Raw genomic sequence first — 20,159 nt, 5'->3', positions numbered from 1 at the left:
GGGTCTGTTATTCTGGCAAATGCTTAGCTTATTCTGAGTTACATCACTTCAGGTCCTTAACTTAGTTACAGCTTAATACTTTGGTTCTTAAACAAGGTGGTACTTTCTGTCAGGTTCCCAACCTTGTATCAATCACATTCCTGAGGAACCAGACTAAAATACAGTTCCAATTCCCCCCCCCTCAAATAACTTTCTTCAAACAGACACAGAGATACATTACTAGTTAATTATCAACTGTTAGGCACTCTGCTTGCTGCTCCTACTTAGCTTCAGTTGAATTTCCCCAATGTTTCCTTTAGCAATAACACATACAGAGCCGCTTTTCCATTTCACTCTACAATTAAACCATTATACTTAACAGGCTGCACCCCACTCCTGCAAATCTGGCTTGTATAAAATCTGAGTCGGCCTATATTCATGCACCTCTAGGTAAAGAAGTTTTGGTTTTAAGAGATCTTATTTTAGGGGCATTCAGGGTTGGGCTATATTTGGAGTGATATAGTAGTATTCTTAGGGTCATACTCCCACTAAATCTGAAGGTTTCGTTTAGTAATTGTGGTTATCCTCCTAATCAGGGAACTCATTGGTCCAGCCCCATTCACCCTGACCTCCCAGCACTGTGGGAAAGATCTGAAGGGAGATTGTAAGTGCATTGGCACTGATCATGCAGGGGTCAAGGTTAGAAGCACACTGTAAATTTAAAGTACATGTAGAGCACATTGCTTCTCTCAAAAAATAAAATAAAAATTCCTGGGAACTGTAGTTTGTTAAGGGAACTTGGAATTATAACTCTGTGAGGGGGAAGTCACGACTGTTAAAGTGATGCAATAGTGTTTTCAATGTATGGTGCGTTTGGAATGGCTCTGTTACAAGTGTATACCTGGGCAGTGCACACATATGTCCAAGCAGCACTCATTTATATTTATATTCATATACATATACATACTGCTAAGAATTTTAGGGTCTTTTGCTGGAGTTATGACCCTTAAATTTAACAAGGTTAAGCTTAACAAGGCTCTTAAAAAGAAGCTCTCAAACAAGGAAACAAAGAAAGCTTGTTTTATTATATCAAATAGGAGCAATAGAATATATAAGAATGCTGCTGCAGACAGCAAAGATACAATCTAAGCAGGTAGAAAATTCTACAATACACACACACCTTTACTAAAGAGTAAAAGATTAGCTAACTATATTAATAGCCTGCGGAAATATGGGTATGGTAATCTTGCCATAAACCCACTCTAGAAAGCAAAGCAGAAGTGTGCAGACTCCTGGGGCTTACTGCATAAGTGCTGTGCTGATGGAGCTGGAAGAACTAGCAAACTACTGGAAAGTCTGGGGTTCCAGGGTCACCGAAGTTCACCAGGTGGTCCTAACAACATCTTAAAAGCACCCCCACCTTATATTTGCAGGTTACAATAATGTATGTAAGGGTTAAATGTTTCCCTTACATTTGCTTCTCAACTCTTATTGGTTGTTAAACCCTCAACTATTTCAATAAAAGCTCTGTTGAATTTGGGGAGGGATGCAAAGCTTATGTGTCCAGCTGAGGCCCATCTTGCTAGTTGCTTCTGGAAATTTAAAACAACAAAATGCAGCGAATACTGAAAGAGAAAAGAGAAAACATTAATATAAATATAAGAAAGTGCCCTAGCAACATTCAATAGACATCAAGAGAAATCATAGTAACAGCCTTGACTCTGCTTAGAGGCCTTATCTTCTTCTTTGGCGATCACTCATAGCCAAGTAAGATTGTCTTCCATAAACAAGATTTTAACAATGAGTCCGTAAGTGACTGTGGAGGCCAATTCTGGATCCACACGTCCTTCCACAGTGGGGACATTGGTTTCCTGGCGGGAGTTGATCACGGTGTGGATTTGCCAAGCATGCTTTACTTAGTACGTTTCTCCCTTGCGTCCTGAGTTCGAGTGTCTTCAAAGCCCGTGGCACTGTCCTAGATTTGGAAATATTGCAAGCTCATCTCTAACTTGTTTTTGTGGAATTTGTGAGAGGACCTCAGCAGCTATGGAGGAGTTGCGGTTAAGGAGATGTTGGTAATGTTCTTTTATAGCTAAGGCTAGTCCAAGAGATTTGGTGGTCTCAGTAGAAGGGCAAGATGGCATCCCCTCCCTCTAATTCTATGTTCAGAGGCTGACCAGACTGCCACTGAATCCTCTTTTGACATTCACCATTGTGCCTGAGGAAAGCAGGCTAGCCTAAGGGACACAGGGCAGTTCACAGAGCACCAAAATTTCTGTCCTCCAGCATCTCCCCATTGCTCCACATCCCCTGGCACCTGCCACTTGAAGCAGCCATCTCACTCTGCCTAATGATAGGGCTGCCTCTACTTACAGCTCTTAATAGATGTGTTGCAAGTCTGTATGCTGCCAGCTGGGACATTTTAGATTGGTTGGATCAAAGTCCAATTCTGACATTTCCAAAGCATGTAAAAGGGAGTAAGAATATTTTCACCTTTGACTCTTTTTTTATTTCTCATGTTAGATGCTGCAGGTTCTTTGGACTTGAAGACTGACATGGAGATGAATGTGTTGGATTTAGATCAGGGAGACCCCAGTTCAAGAGGAGTGATATGGCTGGGAGGTTGGCATGATGCAAATGAACCAGCAGGAACAATGGATTGGCTCTGTTGCGGTGTTTTCACCACACTGACCTCCCAGCCTCCTCAAACCTCCGCCTCACCCCATAGCTATTGGGAGGTCAGCCAAGCGCTGCCACTCCACCATTCTATCTGCTACTGATTGGAAGAAAGGAAGGGGGAAAGTGTAAAAAAATAAAACATAGAACCCATACCTTTTTCCTGCAACTAAAAGCTCAAAGCCTTCAGCAATTTTCTCAAAAGGCAATGTGTGCGTTATTAATGAATCTGTATTAAATTTCTTGTTCATGTAATCTGAAACCAGTTTAGGGAGAGCATCTTTTAACTTCCAACCTAGGGCAGGAAAAATAAAAGAACACTGGATCAGCCAGCAAGTTGATGGTTATTATTTTCAAAGAATATAAAATATTAGGGTGTGTGAGCTTTATAAAAATAATAATAATTAGAAGATGAAGATAACTCCTTTATCATTTAAGAAGAAAAGCTTAGTAGAATCGGAGGCCAATGTGATGGAAAGGCAGGATGGCAAAGGCTTTTAAGATGAATAAATATTGCCCCCCCCAATTTCATCTGCATACCTATTATGTCCACCAACACTTTCCCACTCTGTCCATCAACATCATATTTGGGTTCCTCACTTGCACAGATTTCAATAGGTGGCTATCGCCAGACATTGCATTGGCAAGTCACCACGTAAATGGGTCTAGGCACCCATTTTGAATCCTCCCAAAAAATTCCCTATTATTTTGCTGCCCACCAATAAGGAGGGAAACTTTCATTAGAGGTTTTAAAGCAGAGGTTGAAAGGATAGTTTAGCTGAGTTTCCTGCATTGCAGAGGTTTGAATTAGTTGACCCTTGGGGTTCCTTCCAACTCTGCAATTCTATGATTCTATGGCCAGTGTTCATTAAGGAGTATCCTTGTTTTTGCATGTCCCATTTCTATGAATTCTAACACACGCATTCCTGCAGCCCATTCTATGGAGCATGTTCAGAGGAGGGGGACCAGGATGGTGAGAATTTTGGAAAAGAGCTGGATATGTTTAGCTTGGAGAATACATGATTAAGGGAAGACAGAATAGCAGCCTTCAAATATCTGAAGGGCTGTCATGCAGAAGATCGAGGAGACTGGTTCTCTGTTACAGCATTGGGCAAAACTAGGATCAATGGGTGAAAACTTCAGGGAAGAAGAAGTTCTATGATTCAATGCAATAACAGCCATATATCACTGACTTTAACCAATCCACACCTCCAAGCAAACTTCCTATTAATTTCCTTCCTGTGAGGAGCAGAATAGGTTCGATGGAGAGTTGTGATCCTGCAGGAGGTACCCCAACCATCACACAGGTGCCATGGCCCAAATGGCATGATTTAAAGGCAGTGACCTGTTTGAGACACAAAGAAAAACAAGATCAGAAATGGAAAAGATAAAGGAACATAAAAGCATACAAACATAACAGCCTTCCAGATCAGGCCAGTGGCCCAACTAGTGAAGTATATTGTTCTCACATTAGCCAACCAGATGCCTGTGGGAAACCCACAAACAGAACCACAGTACATCAGTTCTATTTCCTCCTGTAGGATTCATGCAACAGGAATTCAGAAGCATATTGTCTCCAACCATGGAGCATCCATCTGTCCTCCTAACTTCCCACCTAAAATATTTACGTAGCCCTAGCCAGCTGCTTTGCTTACATAAGGAGACAGCTGCAAAATGGGGAAGTTCAACCCAAGTGATTACCCTCAAGACAAATAACATACCACAGTGTCCGTGCGTCCAATCACTTCAAATGCGTAGTCCACGCCAAGGCCTGTCATTTCTACCAGAACCTCATTCAGGGGCTTCTTGAAATCTTGAGGTGAGATACATTCTGTGGCTCCTAACTCTTTGGCCTTAGTAAATTTATCTTTGTTGATGTCAATCCCAATAATCCTGGATGCTCCAGCGACTTTGCAGCCTATGACAACAGACAGACCTACACCTCCCAAGCCAAAGACAGCACAGGTAGAACCAGGCTCAACCTGCAAATTGAAATAAACTGCATTATCCCAGGATGTAGCAGGATTGGGGGCCTGGGAAGGAGGAAGACTGGCAGACAGGAAGAGAAAAGGAATAGAGAGAAATAACTGAGAAAATAGGTTCAAGAAAAGGGGCCAACAGGTGGCACAAGGCAGGAGAAACAAAATAATGCAGAAGTAGGCCTGGGAAAAGAAATAGCCTCGGACAGGGACTGGGAACCTGTGTTCACTCCACCACCCATCAGCCCCAGGCAACCCAGACATTAGGAATGATGGGAATTGTAGTCTAACAATGCATGGAAGTGACATGTTCTGTATCCCTGGACTATGAAATCAAAACACACTGACCTACCCAAACAACAGCCTCTAGCTGCTTCCTTTTAGAACTACCACTGTAAGGCTGGACATAATAAGAGCAGGGAAACTCAAGTAACTCCAGCTATCTTTACATGTCAGAATCGTTTTAGGAAAAGTGATGCCTGAAAAAGCCTCTCTTCTCCAGCAAGGAGTATGCACACTCTTATTTCACTTATTTGAGAAGCAGAAATGTGAACTGATACTCACTCGGGCAGAATTGATGGCAGCTCCATAGCCAGTAGAAAACCCACAGCCGAAGAGGGAGATTTTATCCAGTGGAGCATCATTGCGGATTTTTGCAATGGAAGCCTCAGGCACAACTGTGTATTCGGAGAAGGTGCTTGTCCACTGGAAGTGGTGGATCTGTTTACCTCTGCAGGTGAACCTGCTGGTCTTATCTGGCATCAGGTTTTGAACAGGTTTATAGAGGCTGTTTGAGAAAAATCAGACTGGTCTGTATCATAAATTGGACTAACTGCTAATTTTACATCTCACCTAGAAACAGATCTTTAATAGAAGATGTCAGGTGAACTTACTGGGCCTTGAGGCAACAGTTAGCTTTAGGACTTAAACAACAGTTGCATTCTCCACATTGGGGAACACAGAGAGGAATGACTTTGTCACCTTGTGGGAAAACAAAAAGACAGGAAAACAGTTTATGTTTAAATTCATAAGTTTGTTGTTTTAGTCAAAAGCCACAGCAAACTTGTAAAAATAGTATTAATGAAATACAGAACATACATGCATAATGTAAGCCAACATCCATGATGTAAGAGGGAGGTGTTACCAGTATCAAACTCAAATCCAGCTTGATTTCAGATTAAACCTCCAAATCACCTCAATTATTTACACTGACTTTATCTCCTTTTTCCTGATTATTTTGTAGCCAGTGCATAGATGGCTACTTTGTGTGTTGCGAAGCTATTGGAAGAGGTGTAGCAACAGATAAATATACTCTCAGGGTTGGTGGCAATACCCAAAAGTGATGCTGGGCAAGGTTCTTTGGGGTACGTGATTTCTTACTATTCTGATTGGTACTTGGAGAAAGAGATTATTTCTAGTAAATAATGTGATCCTACAACTCCCATCATCCCTGGCTATTAACATTGATTGCTGGGGCGGAGAGTGTTGTGGTTCAGCAATATCTGGAGAGCCAATTTCCCCCCACACCTGCAATGTGTAGTCAAGCTATTTACACCATGCTTGCAAATCCTAGTGGTGTCCAATATACAAGCACTTCTGAATTTTTGATCTGCCTCATCCTTACCTGGCTGTACACAAGTGACTCCTGGTCCAATACTTTCAACAATGCCAGCTCCTTCGTGACCCGCAATAACTGGGTAGTCAACATTAGGAAAAATGCCTTTCACTACATGATAATCTGTCGCACAGATCCCAGTGGCCACTATCTGCAGGGGAAATGCAAGATACTATTCCAGTATTTTCACTTCTTCAACCTAGCACACATATTCATTAGGAACTGGTCCCATTCATACAACTGCATCTTTCCAATAGGGAAAGAGTTTGGAAACAGAGCCTCCAGACAATCAGGTATTCACAGAGAGGACCTGCTCACATGATGATTTTCAGCAAGAATGTGACCCACTTGATCCAGTTCACAACTAATTGTGACCCAAAGGACTAGCCAGAAATACATATTCTCATCTGGAGGCACATGAGGCTACCACCTTGCAGAAGCTAAGCAGGTCTGGGTCTGGTCAATGCTTGGATGGGAGGCCACCTGGGAAGCACGTGTACATCGCCTTGTGTTCCACGATGTAGGGTGGAAGATAAACATGACATGAAAAATTAAATGGTAAACAGTTCCATGATGGAGTAGGAGCCACACATGCTATGTTGATGAGTTAGGATCATTATCAAAGCATTGGGGGGGGGGACATCAAATGACAATACAGTATGGTAAAATTGTGGCTGGGTCAACTTATTCCAGACTGCAGCTGCTTTAGTTACATCACTGGAATAAGATATTTTACCTTCACTCGAATTTCATGGCTTTTTGGCGGTGCCACCTCCACTTCCTCAACAGAAGGCATTTGGCCAACTTCCCAGATGATTGCGGCTTTGCATTTAATCACCTGTGAAAATGAAGCCACTCAGATCAGAGATTTATTTCAAGGTGTTCCTCATAATGATTTAAGTAAGATTGCAACCTTAGAGTTGCTACAATCAGCATGGAGATTGCTATGTTCCCTGTATAGCAGGTATTAAATAGTGGGTGGACATAGCAGACAACACAGTGATTCTCCAAGCAGCTCTCTTTATTCTCAGGCTGGAACAGAACTGAACTGAAGGGCTGAGCCATCCTGCTTATATAGTGCTCAGTAACATGCAACAGTAACGACTCTCTCTCTAGCTACCCAATCCATGAGCGGCAATCTCAATCCTTCATTTGCATGTGCGGACCTGAGTGAGAACTGTAGCCACGGTAGGCAGAGTGAAACTATATACACAACACCCCTAGTGGCCTAGGGTGAGAACTTCAATAGATAACAGCAGGAATGCACAACCTTGGGCTCTAGGCCTTATTTCAAAACTGCTCTGCAAGTTATCTGTTCAGACTGCTGGCAAGAGCCAACTGTCCCTCTGTCATCAGTGTACAGGAATGAGGAAAAAAGAGGGAGGGAGGGAGAGGGAGAATTGCAGAAGGAGAAAGGGGGAAAAGGGTGGTCATGACGCATTTGGGCTCTGGTCCTGCCCGCTGCTAGTATGTGACCCCTGACAGATTACACCTGAGGGAATGTGCCCCTATTGGTTGTGCTTCAGGGAACCTTTAAATCCAGAACATCTTGCTTTACTATTTAACGCCTACACAATGCAATGTCAACTTTTAGCATTGTTGGGAAAATCTAACATCCTGCTCTTTGTCTCCTTCACTTACATCAAGCAGGCTCGTGTTTTGAATCTACAGGAAGGACATAATTTCGCCCCAGCTTGGTCTTTGCAGCTGTGAAGTGAATTTGCACAAATAAAATTCAGAGGTTTCTCTGCTCTGGCAGTGGGAATGTAGCAATGCTTAGTTCTTTCCTCTTTGAAGCAATGTAATATCTATGCAAATGCAAACATTAGAATGTAGCATTCTTATAGAATAGACTGAACCATAAAAACAGTCTTCCTTACCTTTCCTGCAGTCGCCATGTGTCCAGATCTGGCTTTCAGTTTTGCCACAAGCTTGCTCCTTTACAAAGGACTTCTCTTCTTGTTTATCACTCCTTGCCTAAAGCAAGAATGTAGAGATCCAGAAACAACTATTTACTCCACCACACACATAATGTATAATCGATAGGCCAGGGTCCATTTCTAGCTGGGATTCAAAGTTCTTTCGTTCCTGGCAAGTATTTAGCTGAAATTAATTCCCCCTGCAGCTGCCATCTAAAGTAAACTATCATTATGAGCTAGGACAATATTGGATCTAAAAAGAAGAAGGTCAGTTCAGGTGCAGACATTCTGACTAAAAACTTGTACATACAAGTGAAAATCATTCTGGTACATGTTCTCTTGCTCAAATTATTTAGAATAGAGCATAATCACACACAGTGCTTTTTACTCAGATGCCAGAGGCCACACACTTTTTACTAATGCATAAAGGAGGGAGTGCAGAAGCCGTTAGGGTAAAAAAAACTGGGAGAGAAATGCTATTACAGGTTATTTAAGAACAGGCAAATCCTCACTTTAGCGCGGTCGCGCATACGCACAGCGCCAGGCAATAATTAAACAATTTATTTCATAGCCAGAAATGACGTGAGAGACCTAGAGAGTCCTTATGGTTTTCTGTGTGTTCTCCAGCCTTCAGCAGGCTCCAGAGCTTTGATTCCTGTTGTGGAATTTACCAGAAGGAAACTAGTGTATTTTCTTTATTGTGTTCTTCTACCCAGCGCGGGTGCCTGAGGCTTATTTGAAGAGCTTAATAAACCATTCAGGGTCACATTTCAAGTGGTTTTACAAGGGAAGCCAAAAACTTGAAGATAAGCCTTGATCTGGTTTCTGCCCTATGGGAGAATATGGGCTTCCAGATTGCAAAGATCACTGCATTTTACAGAACAGATGTTTACCATATAACCAAACCACTGGAATTGCTATTATATGCTTGTCACACCTGCCCTCCAGGGACTCAGGCAGTAAATTGCCTCTCTCCCATGTTATCTTCACAACCTTGTACTGGAAGATTAGGCTGAATGGCAGGGCAGAGTGTAATAGTTGCCTCAGGTAGCAGATGTTGAGGGATGGGGAGCTGACAGAGTTTTGAGCCCTACCCTGTGATCTTTAAACTAGCTGCTCTCAGGTGTGGTGAACTCAGTCCCATTGTCAATGTTGAAGTAAGGCTCAACCAGCCTGGTTGGCTTTTGTATCAAGAACCAATCTGCTATCACTGGTCAAACGCTTGTCTTAGGCCGCTCTTTAGCTCTGTGGCCTACGAAAACAACCTTAAATCCCAAGGTCAAAACAACACATTAGTATGGTTGCCATTAGTGGCTGTCAGAATGACAGTGGCTTGGCTTTGGAAATCTTCTACTCCCCTTTTGCAAGCAGTTTGGCTATAGTACTCTCAGAGTAGCTCAGCCACCACTGCGGAGTGCTTTGGATGTGGTATCAATTAATCCACTTATATAAAAAAAATTGTGGGAGTGTTCTACCCTCCTGTCACTCACATGTCAATGTGGAGATTTTATCTTGGTGTAGATTTTTTTTAAAAAATGGTTTATGATGTGCTTATATTGATCTGTTTTGTGCTGCAAGTCTGTGTCAGCTCTGCAAACTTCACCAATGCTTTGGAAAGCGGTTATTTGCTTTTATCTTTTTGTATGTTTTGAGATAAATAAATTTAAAAAGAGAACTGATTTGGACTTAAGGATAACCCCCCCCCCCCCAAGACATTCTGTCAACAGATTTTCTGCAGAGCTATCATTTATCACTAGCAAAAGACATTCAAATGATGCAAATGAACAACAAGTCCGTTTTGAAAAACAATTCCAATTTGGCTTTCAAACTGCCTTTGAGTTAACATTTTTCATTGTTTATTCTGCACAATTTCCTCTGAAGTTTATCACTCATAGATCTTTCTTGCTCTTCCACTCAAGAATTCCAAGATGTCAATTTGGACAGTTCTAGTGGCCCAAATGAACAAGAACTATATCTTTATTCCTTGATCAGCTGTCCTCAAGCAGTGTTTGAAGTGGGAGAAACAAGGAAGTGGGTGGATTTCTCTCAGATCAGATCAAACAAAAGCCTTTGTTAATGTTTCCACCACCTTTCCATTACCTTCTTGTGAGGAAGGGCAGCAGCAGTACACTCCCTGGTCTCACCACCTTCCATCAGTTACCACTCTTGCAGACCTCCACATGTTGGGGGCTGAACTTCTGCCATGGGAAAACCTGCTCTACCAGGTTTAGAAACCATCAGGGTTCTATATTGCAAAAGGAGTCTATGAGTGTATGTGAAGCAAATACTTGTCTTTTGCCTGATTCTCCTTGTGCTTGTCCCTGTCCTTGCTCTCCTCAAGATCCCCCCAAAATCCTTAGATCAGTATAGCATATGGAAAATAATCTAGTCCAACCCCCTGCAATGCAGGAATATGCAGTTGTCTCATACAGGGATCGAACTTGCAACATTGGCATTATCAGCTCCATGCTCTAACCAACTGAGCTAAATAGTATTGAATCAGAATGAACTGTGGAAACCTCCTGCACAGGACGAAGTCCGGTGCTGTTTACACTTGCACTACTTATAATTGAGATTGTTGGCTGAACTCGGCAGTATATCATTGTCCTGTGGTGGGCAAAGAGTTGTTGATTTAGTCATTAAATATTGTGCCCTTTACACAGTAGAGACCCGGCAGGGGCTAATGTATCAATAAGATAAGGAATATGAGCAGCAATAAAGTATATTAATATTAATTTAGATAAAATTGATGCACACACCTGTTCTTAATGACTTTGACACATTTGCTAATGTTTACTAATTATTTACTGATTGAAAGAATTGTATAAAAGACTTGGGAGATTTCTCTGTTCAGGGCAGTACCTTTGGGTTTTGACCTGGGAGTACTGTCCTGCTGTGGGAGAATTAAACAAATAATTTCCAGGGTACCTCCTGGAAGCCTTGCTGGTTTACTTGTGGTCTTTCCTGTTTATTTATGACAACTAAAATCCTACCTAGGATGAGCTGAATTTGTGTTGTTGTTTTAAAGCTGCAGAATGATGCAGGAACAGGAGGGAGAGTTATGAACAAACCCCTAAGAAACAGATCTAGACTGATCTTTCCATCCCTAGATAACCGCTTTCTGTTGTCTACCGGTAATTTAACTCAGCTCTGGGTGCTCAGAAATTGTATGTTTTGTTTTCTGTGTATGATTTAGATTTGAGAGCATGATTTGGGATCCCTAAGCATCCAGAACGAAGTGAAACCAGCTCACTGTCGTGAACCATGCTATGTTTGTTTGTACAATTTCTGCCCTCATAATAAAATGTACGAAACGCACTTCATGTCATTTGGCAGCAATTTTTATAGTGTATTTGTTTTTGTTTGTTTTTAAAAAGCAACCACATTTGGAGGAGAGAGAATTCTTTGTGAGATGTTCCAGACTGAAGGCATTTGGGAAGCTTCAGCAAGCCAGCAACTCAAAACACCAAGACAATGCGAATGCTGAAAGAGGAAAAAGCAGTGTTAACTTTGCAAATCCTTTTGCTGAAAAAGCAATGAAGCAGAGTTTATTTTTGGACCTCATGTGGTCATTAAATTTTTGTTCAACATACTGCTGACAGATGTTGCTGGCAACTTGGAACTGAGGAGCCGGAGAGAAACACGACTGCTTTTCTTGCAGTCTGCTTCTAGCAGTATTCAGTATCCAACAGCATTTCGGCAAGGTGGCAAATCTCATCTCGTTAAATGGCCATCTCGTTAATCTCGTTAATCAGCCCTGAGTGCTCACTGGAAGGACAGATCCTGAAGCTGAGGCTCCAGTACTTTGGCCACCTCATGAGAAGAGAAGACTCTCTGGGACAGACCCTGATGTTGGGAAAGATGGAGGGCACAAGGAGAAGGGGACGACAGAGGACGAGATGGTTGGACAGTGTTCTTGAAGCTACCAACATGAGTTTGACCAAACTGCAGGAGGCAGTGGAAGACAGGAGTGCCTGGCGTGCTCTGGTCCATGGGGTCACAAAGAGTCGGACATGACTAAACAACAACTACAATAATAAGCATTCTAGGTTCACAATCCAATTCAGACATGATGTTCACTTTGGGTCAGTATTTCTGGGTCTATCTCACAGAGTTGTTGCATTCACAAGAGCAAGACAAACCCTTGGGGGAAAAGATTTATAAAAATGCACCTAACTCAATAGAGCATATCCCAGACCTCTTCCAGCTCTATAGCTCTAGTGGTATAAGCCTTCCCCAAAGGGTTTCTGGTCTACCTGGGAGGGTTGAGATCAGGGTTTTATTGAAGTAGGTCTTGCAATGCCCAGGTGTGACTTAGCCACATTGTCCCATAAATATCAAAATACTCTAATTCCCAAGTAGTCATTGGTTCCAATCCCTTCTTCTCAGACAAATCTCCAGGAGGCGAGTTCCTCAGAATGTCAGTGGCTTTAAAGAAAATTCTGCAACAGAAAGAAAAGGAGGAAGAAGTTCTGCAAGTACCAATAAGTCACAAATCTCACCTCTTCCCTGCATGAAGCAAATCGAATCCTTCGCTGATCTTGCTGAATGGCAAGGTGTGGGTTATTAAAATATCTGGCTTAAACTTCTCCTCCATGTAACTGGATACCAGCTGAGGGATAGAATCTTTCATCTTCCATCCTGGGGAAGCAACAAAACAGCAGTTGGAAGCAGCAGTACTTCTGAATACCAGTCGCTGGAAACCATGGGAAGGAAGAGTGCTCTTGTATTCAAACCGTACTTGCAGGTTTCTGACAGGCATTCAGTTGGCCACTGTGAGAACAGAATGTTGGACAGACGGGCCATTGGGCTCGTCTTATGTTATCATGCCAAGTACCACGACCCACACAATGTTTATCCCTCAGAATTTGTTTTCATGCCATAAAAACGACTCAGCAATACAAGGCTTGTGATATTCTCAGGGTCTCATAAAGCCAAAGATAGGGCAAGAGGACAGTCAGAAAACATGTGGGTTGCAACTGCTCATTCTTTCAAGAAAATAAAGGGCAGCAACAACCAGTCTTTCAAACAAAATTTGGTTCTGGCAGCAACCCATACTGCAGCTGCCACTTCCAGTCCAGGAATTCTTACAGATACACAGCTGTAGCTGGCATAGCGAGACCGAGGTACCCTCCAAACACCAACATTGCTGCAGCTTATCTGGACAGAGCTAGGATGGGACAGGCTAGCAATGGCAAGGGGCGCGTGGGCCGAATGGAATAATGGCTGAGAAAGAAAGGGTTAAAGAGCCTCCCTTCCCTGCCTGGGAAGGTAGTAGGTGGAGAGATTCACATATGCACATGCATTCTTTATTACACCAATTCAACGTTTCAGCCCCTTTCCAGGGCCAATTCTAAGTGCAGAGTTTAACCTTTAACACCCTATACGGCTTGTGACTGCAGTATAGAATGCCTGTATATGGAAATTTTAAATGTGTAATGTTTTATTCTGTTTTTATATATGCTGGAAGCTTCCCAGAGTGGCTGTGACAATGCTGTCAGATGGGCAGGGTACAAATAAATTACTAATATGTACGAATCCATGCCCTGAGATCACCATCAGGTGTCGTTCTCTGTGTGTCTCTGCAAACAAGTGGGGCAGCAGTATTTACCTGAACTCCATCTGGTTGTGTCACTGCTTACCGGGAGGAGGAGTGCACAGACAAGGCCAAAATGGTGCATATGCACCAGCGGGAATGTTGGATTGGCTCCACGGGTGTATATGCATCATGCTGACCTGATTCCTCCTACTGAACCTCCCAGTAAGCAGCAGCGATGTGACCAGCTGGAGGTCAGGTGAGCTCCACCAACCTACAATGTCCCCTTCTTTCACGCTTTAAAGATCTTCTAGAGAGGCCCTTCTTGCCAATCTGTCCCTGGGTGGAAGCACATTGATCAGTCACCTGGGAAAGGACTTTCTTAGTAGTGGCACACAGACATTTCTTCACAGTTATTAAACAACTTTATGACCTATTCAGGGTTTCACAGTACTAAACATAGGAACTGGGAAATGTCCATACATCAACAGGCTTGCTCATTCATGGTGCATCACCATACCTCCAATGAAGCTCCCTTTCAAAGTGCGTCCTGTAAAAAGCAGCATAGGATCGAAGGAGAGCCTAGAGCCTAAAGGAGGCACACCAACCATCACGCAGACTCCGCAGCCCATGTGACAGGACGCTAGAGCAGCTGTCTAATCGAAGTAGGGGGGAAAATTAAACAGGTTGCTGTCATGGAAAGGAACAGTGATATTTTATGATGCACTGCAAAATAGTTAATGGAGAATAATGAAGTAATGAAGAATAATGAAGTAAAGTAAAGTAATGGGTGTTTATGAGCCATCTCTTTCATCTTACAAATCATCAATACAAATCAATCAACTTTCTAGGAACGCCAGGGATCCTGGGAACAGTATGGACTGCTTAAGATGAAACATAAAACCATGGTTTAGTGCTACATGCACAAGTCTTTATGAACTCTTGGGCTTGTGAATTGACTTGTCACCTCCCTCTTCCCTTTGTGTGCTACAATTCCCTTTTTCCTGGTTTGTTGAGCACCAATCACACTTGGAAATTTCTTCCAAACTGGCAAACTATGGTTATCAAATTGCAGATTGGAGCCAGAAATCTTTGACTAAAAACAATACATACCAACGTATCCAAACACCCAACAACCTCAAATGCATAGTCAACACCATGACCTGTCATTTCAACCAGCACTTCCTGAATTGGCTTCTTGTAATCCAGAGGGTTAAGGCATTCTGTGGCTCCCAGTTCTTTCGCTGCTACAAATTTGTCTTTGTTAATGTCGATCCCAATGATCTGCGAAGCTCCAGCTGCTTTGCATCCCATGACCACAGAAAGACCAACTCCTCCCAAACCAAAGACAGCACAGGAGGAACCTGGCGTGACCTATAGAGCCATGGAGAAAAGAGGACCAGGATAAATTTCAGTTATGTTATAGGGTAATGTAGGCAATATTTCCAACGGAAGAAGCTCATGTCTATTACACAGACCAAAAGCGTCTACCAAGGAACAAAAACAGAGCACAGGATTCCTCACCTGAGCTGTATTGAGGGCAGCTCCATAGCCGGTGGAAAATCCACAGCCGAAAAGACAGACTTTATCCAGAGGGGCATCATCATCAATTTTAACAACGGTTGAGTCAGGCATGACTGTATATTCTGAGAAAGTGCTGATCCAAAGGAAGTGGTGAACTAACTTCCCCTGGCAGGTGAATCGGCTGGTTTTGTCTGGCATTAGATTCTGTGGTTCAAGAAGGCTGTTTCAAAGAGATCGGGATTTGTCAATAACAAAAAGCTGTGCTGCATATTGCCGAAACAGAAATATAGGAGGAATTTCCAGAACAACTCACTGGGTTTTTAGGCAACAGTTGGTGTTAGGTTTCAAGCACGAGGCACATTCTCCGCATTGAGGCAGACAAAGAGGGATAACTTTGTCTCCTAGAAATAAAAGAGGCATAAAAATATAGTCGATAGAAACAACCTAACAAAGGGATTCTGCATTCATAACCAGTGCTCAGTGAAGGGAGTGAGCTATGTATCAAAATACTTTGACTATAGCATTGCGAGGCTTTTTTTTTTTTTTTTTGCTACAACAAAGACTGAATAGCCACTCATCAGCAAATGCTCCAGTCTGCTGTCCACTTCAGCAAAGTAAACAAGGAGCCTATTATTTACTCCTTGGAATAAAGTGGCAAAACTTCTACTGCGCATACGACTTCAGACTGCAGCAGGAAGTTCTACATCGTGACTGGGGAACCTATGGCTCTCCCGACATTATTGGACTCCAAATCCTATCAGCCCCAGCCAGCACAGTCAGTGGCCAAGATTCATGGGAGCTGCTGGAGCAAGGCACACTCGCACCCTCCCATTAGCTGCTGGGCAGTAGGTGCATGCCTTGCTCAAGAGAAGAAAGTGGTTTCCATTGAAAGTGGTTTCCATTCCATGCTGGCTTGGGCCAATGGCAGCTGTAGTCCAAAACATTGGGAGGAGGGCAATAGGTTTGTGAAGGCTGCAATAGGGACTAGGGCGTTAAGTCAGTCCTTTTAAATTGGCACTGCCTGCATATTGACACACACCCTTTACTCAATGTTATTGTTCAGAAAAAGTTACCGTATTTTTCCATTTATAAGACTAGGTTTTTTAACCAAAGAAATAGGTTTAAAATTAGGGCTCGTCTTATACATGGGTAGTGCTGAGGGGTTTTTTCTTAATTTGGGGTCCCCCAAAATATGGGGAGTCTTATACATGGGGACGTCTTATACACGGAAAAATACGGTAATTTTTAAAAAGAGCCTACAATCCAGAGAGGAAAGAGCACATACATAGTGGAAACATTCAAAGATTAGTGCTGGTTCACCAGGGGTAATCTCAAATACAGTAAGAGTTACTTGGGCAAGTATAGATTTTACCACAACTGTGCATTGTCAAATTATGCTGTGGTGCTTTAGAAAGATACTGATAATACATCCAAAATCCTTTTACGTACCTGGCTTCACACAAGTCACTCCTTCACCTATGCTCTCTACAATTCCAGCTCCTTCGTGCCCAGGAATGACAGGATAATTGACTTTAGGGAAAGAGCCTGTCAGAACATGGTCGTCAGTTCCACATATCCCTGTGGCTATTACCTGTAAGAGAAGAAAGTGCATTTCTTTGACTTTCCCTGTGCTCCATTCTGTATTCTGTTTACTCCAGCCCAGCTTTTGACAACCTGGTACCCTTCAATGTGTGGTGTCTGGGGCCAAAAGGAGCTGTAAACCGAAACACCTGGTGAGCATCAGGATGGTGAAGGATGCTCTACTCCAAAGACTTCTTGGGTTTCCATTTGCAGTGATTTACAGCATAATATTAAGGTTGGAGTTTGGGATAGTGTAATGGAAGTGAAAGGCACTAAATTAATTCAGATCAAATTCCTACTGAACACCAGGAAGGACTTTCTAACAGCAGCGGGATGGACTCCCTCAGGAGGTTGTGGACTCTCCTCCCTTGGAGGTTTTAAAGCAGAGATCGGATGGCCAACTGTCATGACATTCCTGAATTGCAGGGTGTTGGAATGGATGAACCTAGGAGTATCTTCCAACCACACAATTCTATGATTCTATGAAATTTAGCGTCAGCTTGCAATCATTTCAAAGTTATCATGTAAGACAGAAAGTGCTATGGTCACCCAACTGATCACTGTGCTCTGTAGGAGAGGACCTTCTGTGATAACATCGCATCAGAAGTTGAGTTCCATACAATGCAGGAATCGGGCCTTTAGGGTGGTGGCACCTTCCTTTAGGAACTCCTTCCCTCTATAAATCAGAAAAACACCAACTCTATTGCATTTTCAGTGACTATTGTAGACCTTCCTTTTCCAACAAGAATTTTAAGTGACGTTCTTCTATATTTATTCTTATCCCTACTTATATACTGCTTGAAACCAATGCAATCGAAGCAGTGATATATGGCTTTATTGTTAAATCAGTTGGTGATGTCTTAGGGGAAGTGTTTTGCAAATCAAACAAATAAACACATTTATGACCACCAGCAGCATCAAATTAAACTGGAATGAAACTCCACACCAGTCTTAAACTTCCCTTAGCTTACCCATCACTACCACTGCTGACTCGCAAGCATAATAAAATCTGTACGACCATTTCAGAAACAGCTGGAGAAACAGAGCAACAACAGACACAAGTCGTACATTGATAGGAAAAAATTATCCACATAGCAGAGGAGCATGGAAAGGGGCTACAAACAATTCATCTACCTTAACACGAACTTCGTGAGCTTTTGGAGGGGCAACTTCCACCTCTTCAATAGAGAGTGGCTTCCCAACTGCCCAGGCAACAGCAGCCTTGCATTTTATAGTCTGTAAAAACAAGGGAACAATGAGATGCTCAATGCAATCCCAGGGCAGGACAAAAAGGAGATAGGATCAGATGAAAGTGTATAGTTGTGTGTTGTAGCCTAACTGGAATCTTGTTTGTTGCAGCAGATGGGACTTTGTGAAAGGAAAAGCAGAGGGAAGCTGCTGCAGTGAGTTCCTCTTCTACTCCAGTGGGGAATGTAAAAGTATAATGTCCACCTCCAGGGTGTAACCTGGTATCTCAATATAGGCCTAGAACAGAAGCTGGGAGTTGTAGTTTAGCAACATCTGGGAGTCGTAATACTCTTTCTTGCATTTTCTCATTGAGAGCCCTCAGGGGAGGGGGGGGGGAAGATGCATTTCTTTGCCACAAGAAATACAACCAGGAGTACTTTACTGAGACAGACTCTTGCTCCATCTTGCTCACTATCATCTGCTACACCAGGGGACGATGCTCTCCATTTTTTGCCGTACTCCAATTCTCACCAGTCCCAGCCAACAGGGGCAATGGTTAAGGATGATAGGAGATGTGGTACAATATCTGGAGGTCACCATGTTGGCTGCCCTGTACTGCATTGACTGGCAGTTCAGCCTTTGCCATACCAGGACAGTGCAGTTGGTAGAGCATGAGACTCTTAATCTCAGGCTTGTGGTTTTGAGCCCCATGTTGGGCAAAATATTGAAGGGGGTTGGACTTGATGACCCTCATGGTCCCTTACAATTCTATGATTCTATCCCAGTGTTCTGTAGATCATTTGGACCACAATACAGAGAGCTGTCGTTCGAAAACATCTCAAAATCCACTTTCATGGTTTTTTTTTTAATTAACTGTTATTCCTCATTTTTCGGCTAAAATAAAACAGCAATATCTGGAGGGCATCATTTTTAGCCTGGGGAAGTTTCTTATACCTGTCAGCTAGGAAGTCCAGGACTGAAGCCTAAATCCTTGCACATGCAACTTCGTAAGACACGTAAAGGTTGCGGTTTAAATGCAATTATTTTTTGATCACGCAATTGCGATCATGCAATTCTGCACGCAGCTACTTTTCCCTTCTCACCCACTTCCACAGCCAGAACTTGGGGAGCAATCAAAGCTCCAAACCCTAACGTGACCAGGAACCATGAAATGCAAGTGGAAGCATGCTTACTCGGAAGTAAAACCTACTGAGTTTAATGACACTTAAGCCTGAAGAGGTGTGCAAGGGCGGGATTGCAACTTTATGAATCCGAACCGTGTCTACTCAGAAGTAAGACCTATTGAATTCAGAGGAGCTTACTCCTAGGCAAATAGGGCTTGGATGGGCTTGCAGCCTTTCTATATGAAAGAGAAACTGCTGTCTTCTTACTTTCCCAGGAGTGTCCATGCTTGCGCGTTCCTTTGCGCACGGAAATCTGCTCGCCTCTTTTGCAGAGCTTCTCCGATTTCGAGTTTGGAAAGCGGAAACAACGACTAACCCCGATCTCCACTTGAGATTCCTTTAGAACAAAAGCGTAACGGAATGGGGCCACGTCCCTTAAACTGGCCTCTCTCTCTGCCGTAGACCTACCGCGAGGGACTCTGGGGGATGTAGTCTATTGCTTTGCCAGTAGACGCAGAACAAGCGCGTTTCCTAAAATGCTTCAAACTTCCCCAGAGCGCACAGCTGCCAGCGGCGGCGGGGGGTGGGGTGGGAGAAGAAGCGCAGCTGGATGGATGGGAGGGGGGTCTGGCCGCCTAACGTGAAATATGGGCATCGTAACCCTAATAATAGCTGCATTGAGTACTGCTACTGTTCCCTATAACGTGGAAGGTGGATAAGGCATGAATAAGCTTTGCAGATTAAAACGGGATGGAGCGATTCCTCAATGAGGAAAGCTTTGGGGGTTTTTCTTTTAGAGAAAAGACAAGTAAGATGTGGCATGATAGAAGTTTGTAAAATGATGCTTGGCACAGAAAGAGTGGGTAGAGAAAAGGTTTTTCTTCCTCTCTCATCATTGCACTAGAATTTGTGGACAAATAGGGAAGCTTATATGAGAAGATGCGTGCCAATGGTGAGAGGTAACAGGCAGAAGGTGAGGACGAATATTTGCGCAGGTTTGCACTGCTGATCTTTGTTTTGCCAGACACGTGTTATTTT

At 43.0% G+C, this 20,159-nt stretch overlaps 3 protein-coding genes across 6 annotated transcripts in view; 1 reads left to right on the top strand and 2 right to left on the bottom strand.

Annotated features, from left to right (window-relative positions):
• The window catches only part of C9H4orf17 (chromosome 9 C4orf17 homolog), a 164,441-nt gene that overhangs the window by 50,113 nt on the left and 94,169 nt on the right, over positions 1 to 20,159 (top strand). The gene's annotated exons all lie outside the window — the stretch shown is intronic.
• On the bottom strand, positions 1,051 to 8,169 carry LOC117053013 (alcohol dehydrogenase 1-like). The gene is made up of 9 exons (XM_033160473.1): positions 8,130 to 8,169; positions 6,986 to 7,087; positions 6,259 to 6,400; positions 5,528 to 5,615; positions 5,199 to 5,421; positions 4,377 to 4,637; positions 3,865 to 4,000; positions 2,812 to 2,950; positions 1,051 to 1,604 (listed from the first exon to the last, which is right to left on the bottom strand). The coding sequence occupies exons 1-9, from the start codon at positions 8,145 to 8,147 to the stop codon at positions 1,580 to 1,582; spliced, it is 1,134 nt and encodes a 377-aa protein (XP_033016364.1). The 5' UTR covers positions 8,148 to 8,169; the 3' UTR covers positions 1,051 to 1,579.
• Positions 8,140 to 19,518, bottom strand: LOC117053003 (alcohol dehydrogenase 1-like). 4 transcript variants are annotated; one of them, XM_033160450.1, is made up of 9 exons: positions 19,389 to 19,518; positions 17,944 to 18,045; positions 16,678 to 16,819; positions 15,542 to 15,629; positions 15,229 to 15,448; positions 14,818 to 15,078; positions 14,225 to 14,360; positions 12,671 to 12,809; positions 8,140 to 8,226 (listed from the first exon to the last, which is right to left on the bottom strand). In XM_033160450.1, the coding sequence occupies exons 1-9, from the start codon at positions 19,404 to 19,406 to the stop codon at positions 8,190 to 8,192; spliced, it is 1,143 nt and encodes a 380-aa protein (XP_033016341.1). In that variant the 5' UTR covers positions 19,407 to 19,518; the 3' UTR covers positions 8,140 to 8,189. The 4 variants fall into 4 exon arrangements, with proteins under 4 accessions (XP_033016341.1, XP_033016344.1, XP_033016342.1 ...); XM_033160451.1 differs by lacking the exon at positions 8,140 to 8,226 and adding an exon at positions 11,480 to 11,651 and having other exon boundaries at positions 19,389 to 19,517; XM_033160453.1 differs by lacking the exon at positions 17,944 to 18,045.

The sequence above is a fragment of the Lacerta agilis genome, chromosome 9 (genome assembly GCF_009819535.1).
Source record: "Lacerta agilis isolate rLacAgi1 chromosome 9, rLacAgi1.pri, whole genome shotgun sequence".
In the NCBI taxonomy this organism is placed as follows: Eukaryota; Metazoa; Chordata; class Lepidosauria; order Squamata; family Lacertidae; genus Lacerta; species Lacerta agilis.
The sequence above is the reverse complement of the archived record's forward strand: the minus strand, read 5'-3'. Positions and strand labels throughout refer to the sequence as shown.

Excerpts from the sequence above, each read along its gene's own strand:
- LOC117053013 (XM_033160473.1), bottom strand. Across the intron at positions 4,638-5,198 it reads CTGCCATCAATTCTGCCCGA|GTTGAGCCTGGTTCTACCTG; the intron begins GTGAGTATCAGT and ends TTCAATTTGCAG. Across the intron at positions 4,001-4,376 it reads TTGGACGCACGGACACTGTG|GTCACTGCCTTTAAATCATG; the intron begins GTATGTTATTTG and ends TGTCTCAAACAG.
- LOC117053003 (XM_033160450.1), bottom strand. Across the intron at positions 15,449-15,541 it reads AACTGTTGCCTAAAAACCCA|CCTTCTTGAACCACAGAATC; the intron begins GTGAGTTGTTCT and ends TCTTTGAAACAG. Across the intron at positions 8,227-12,670 it reads TTGCTTCATGCAGGGAAGAG|GCAAGGAGTGATAAACAAGA; the intron begins GTGAGATTTGTG and ends TTCTTGCTTTAG.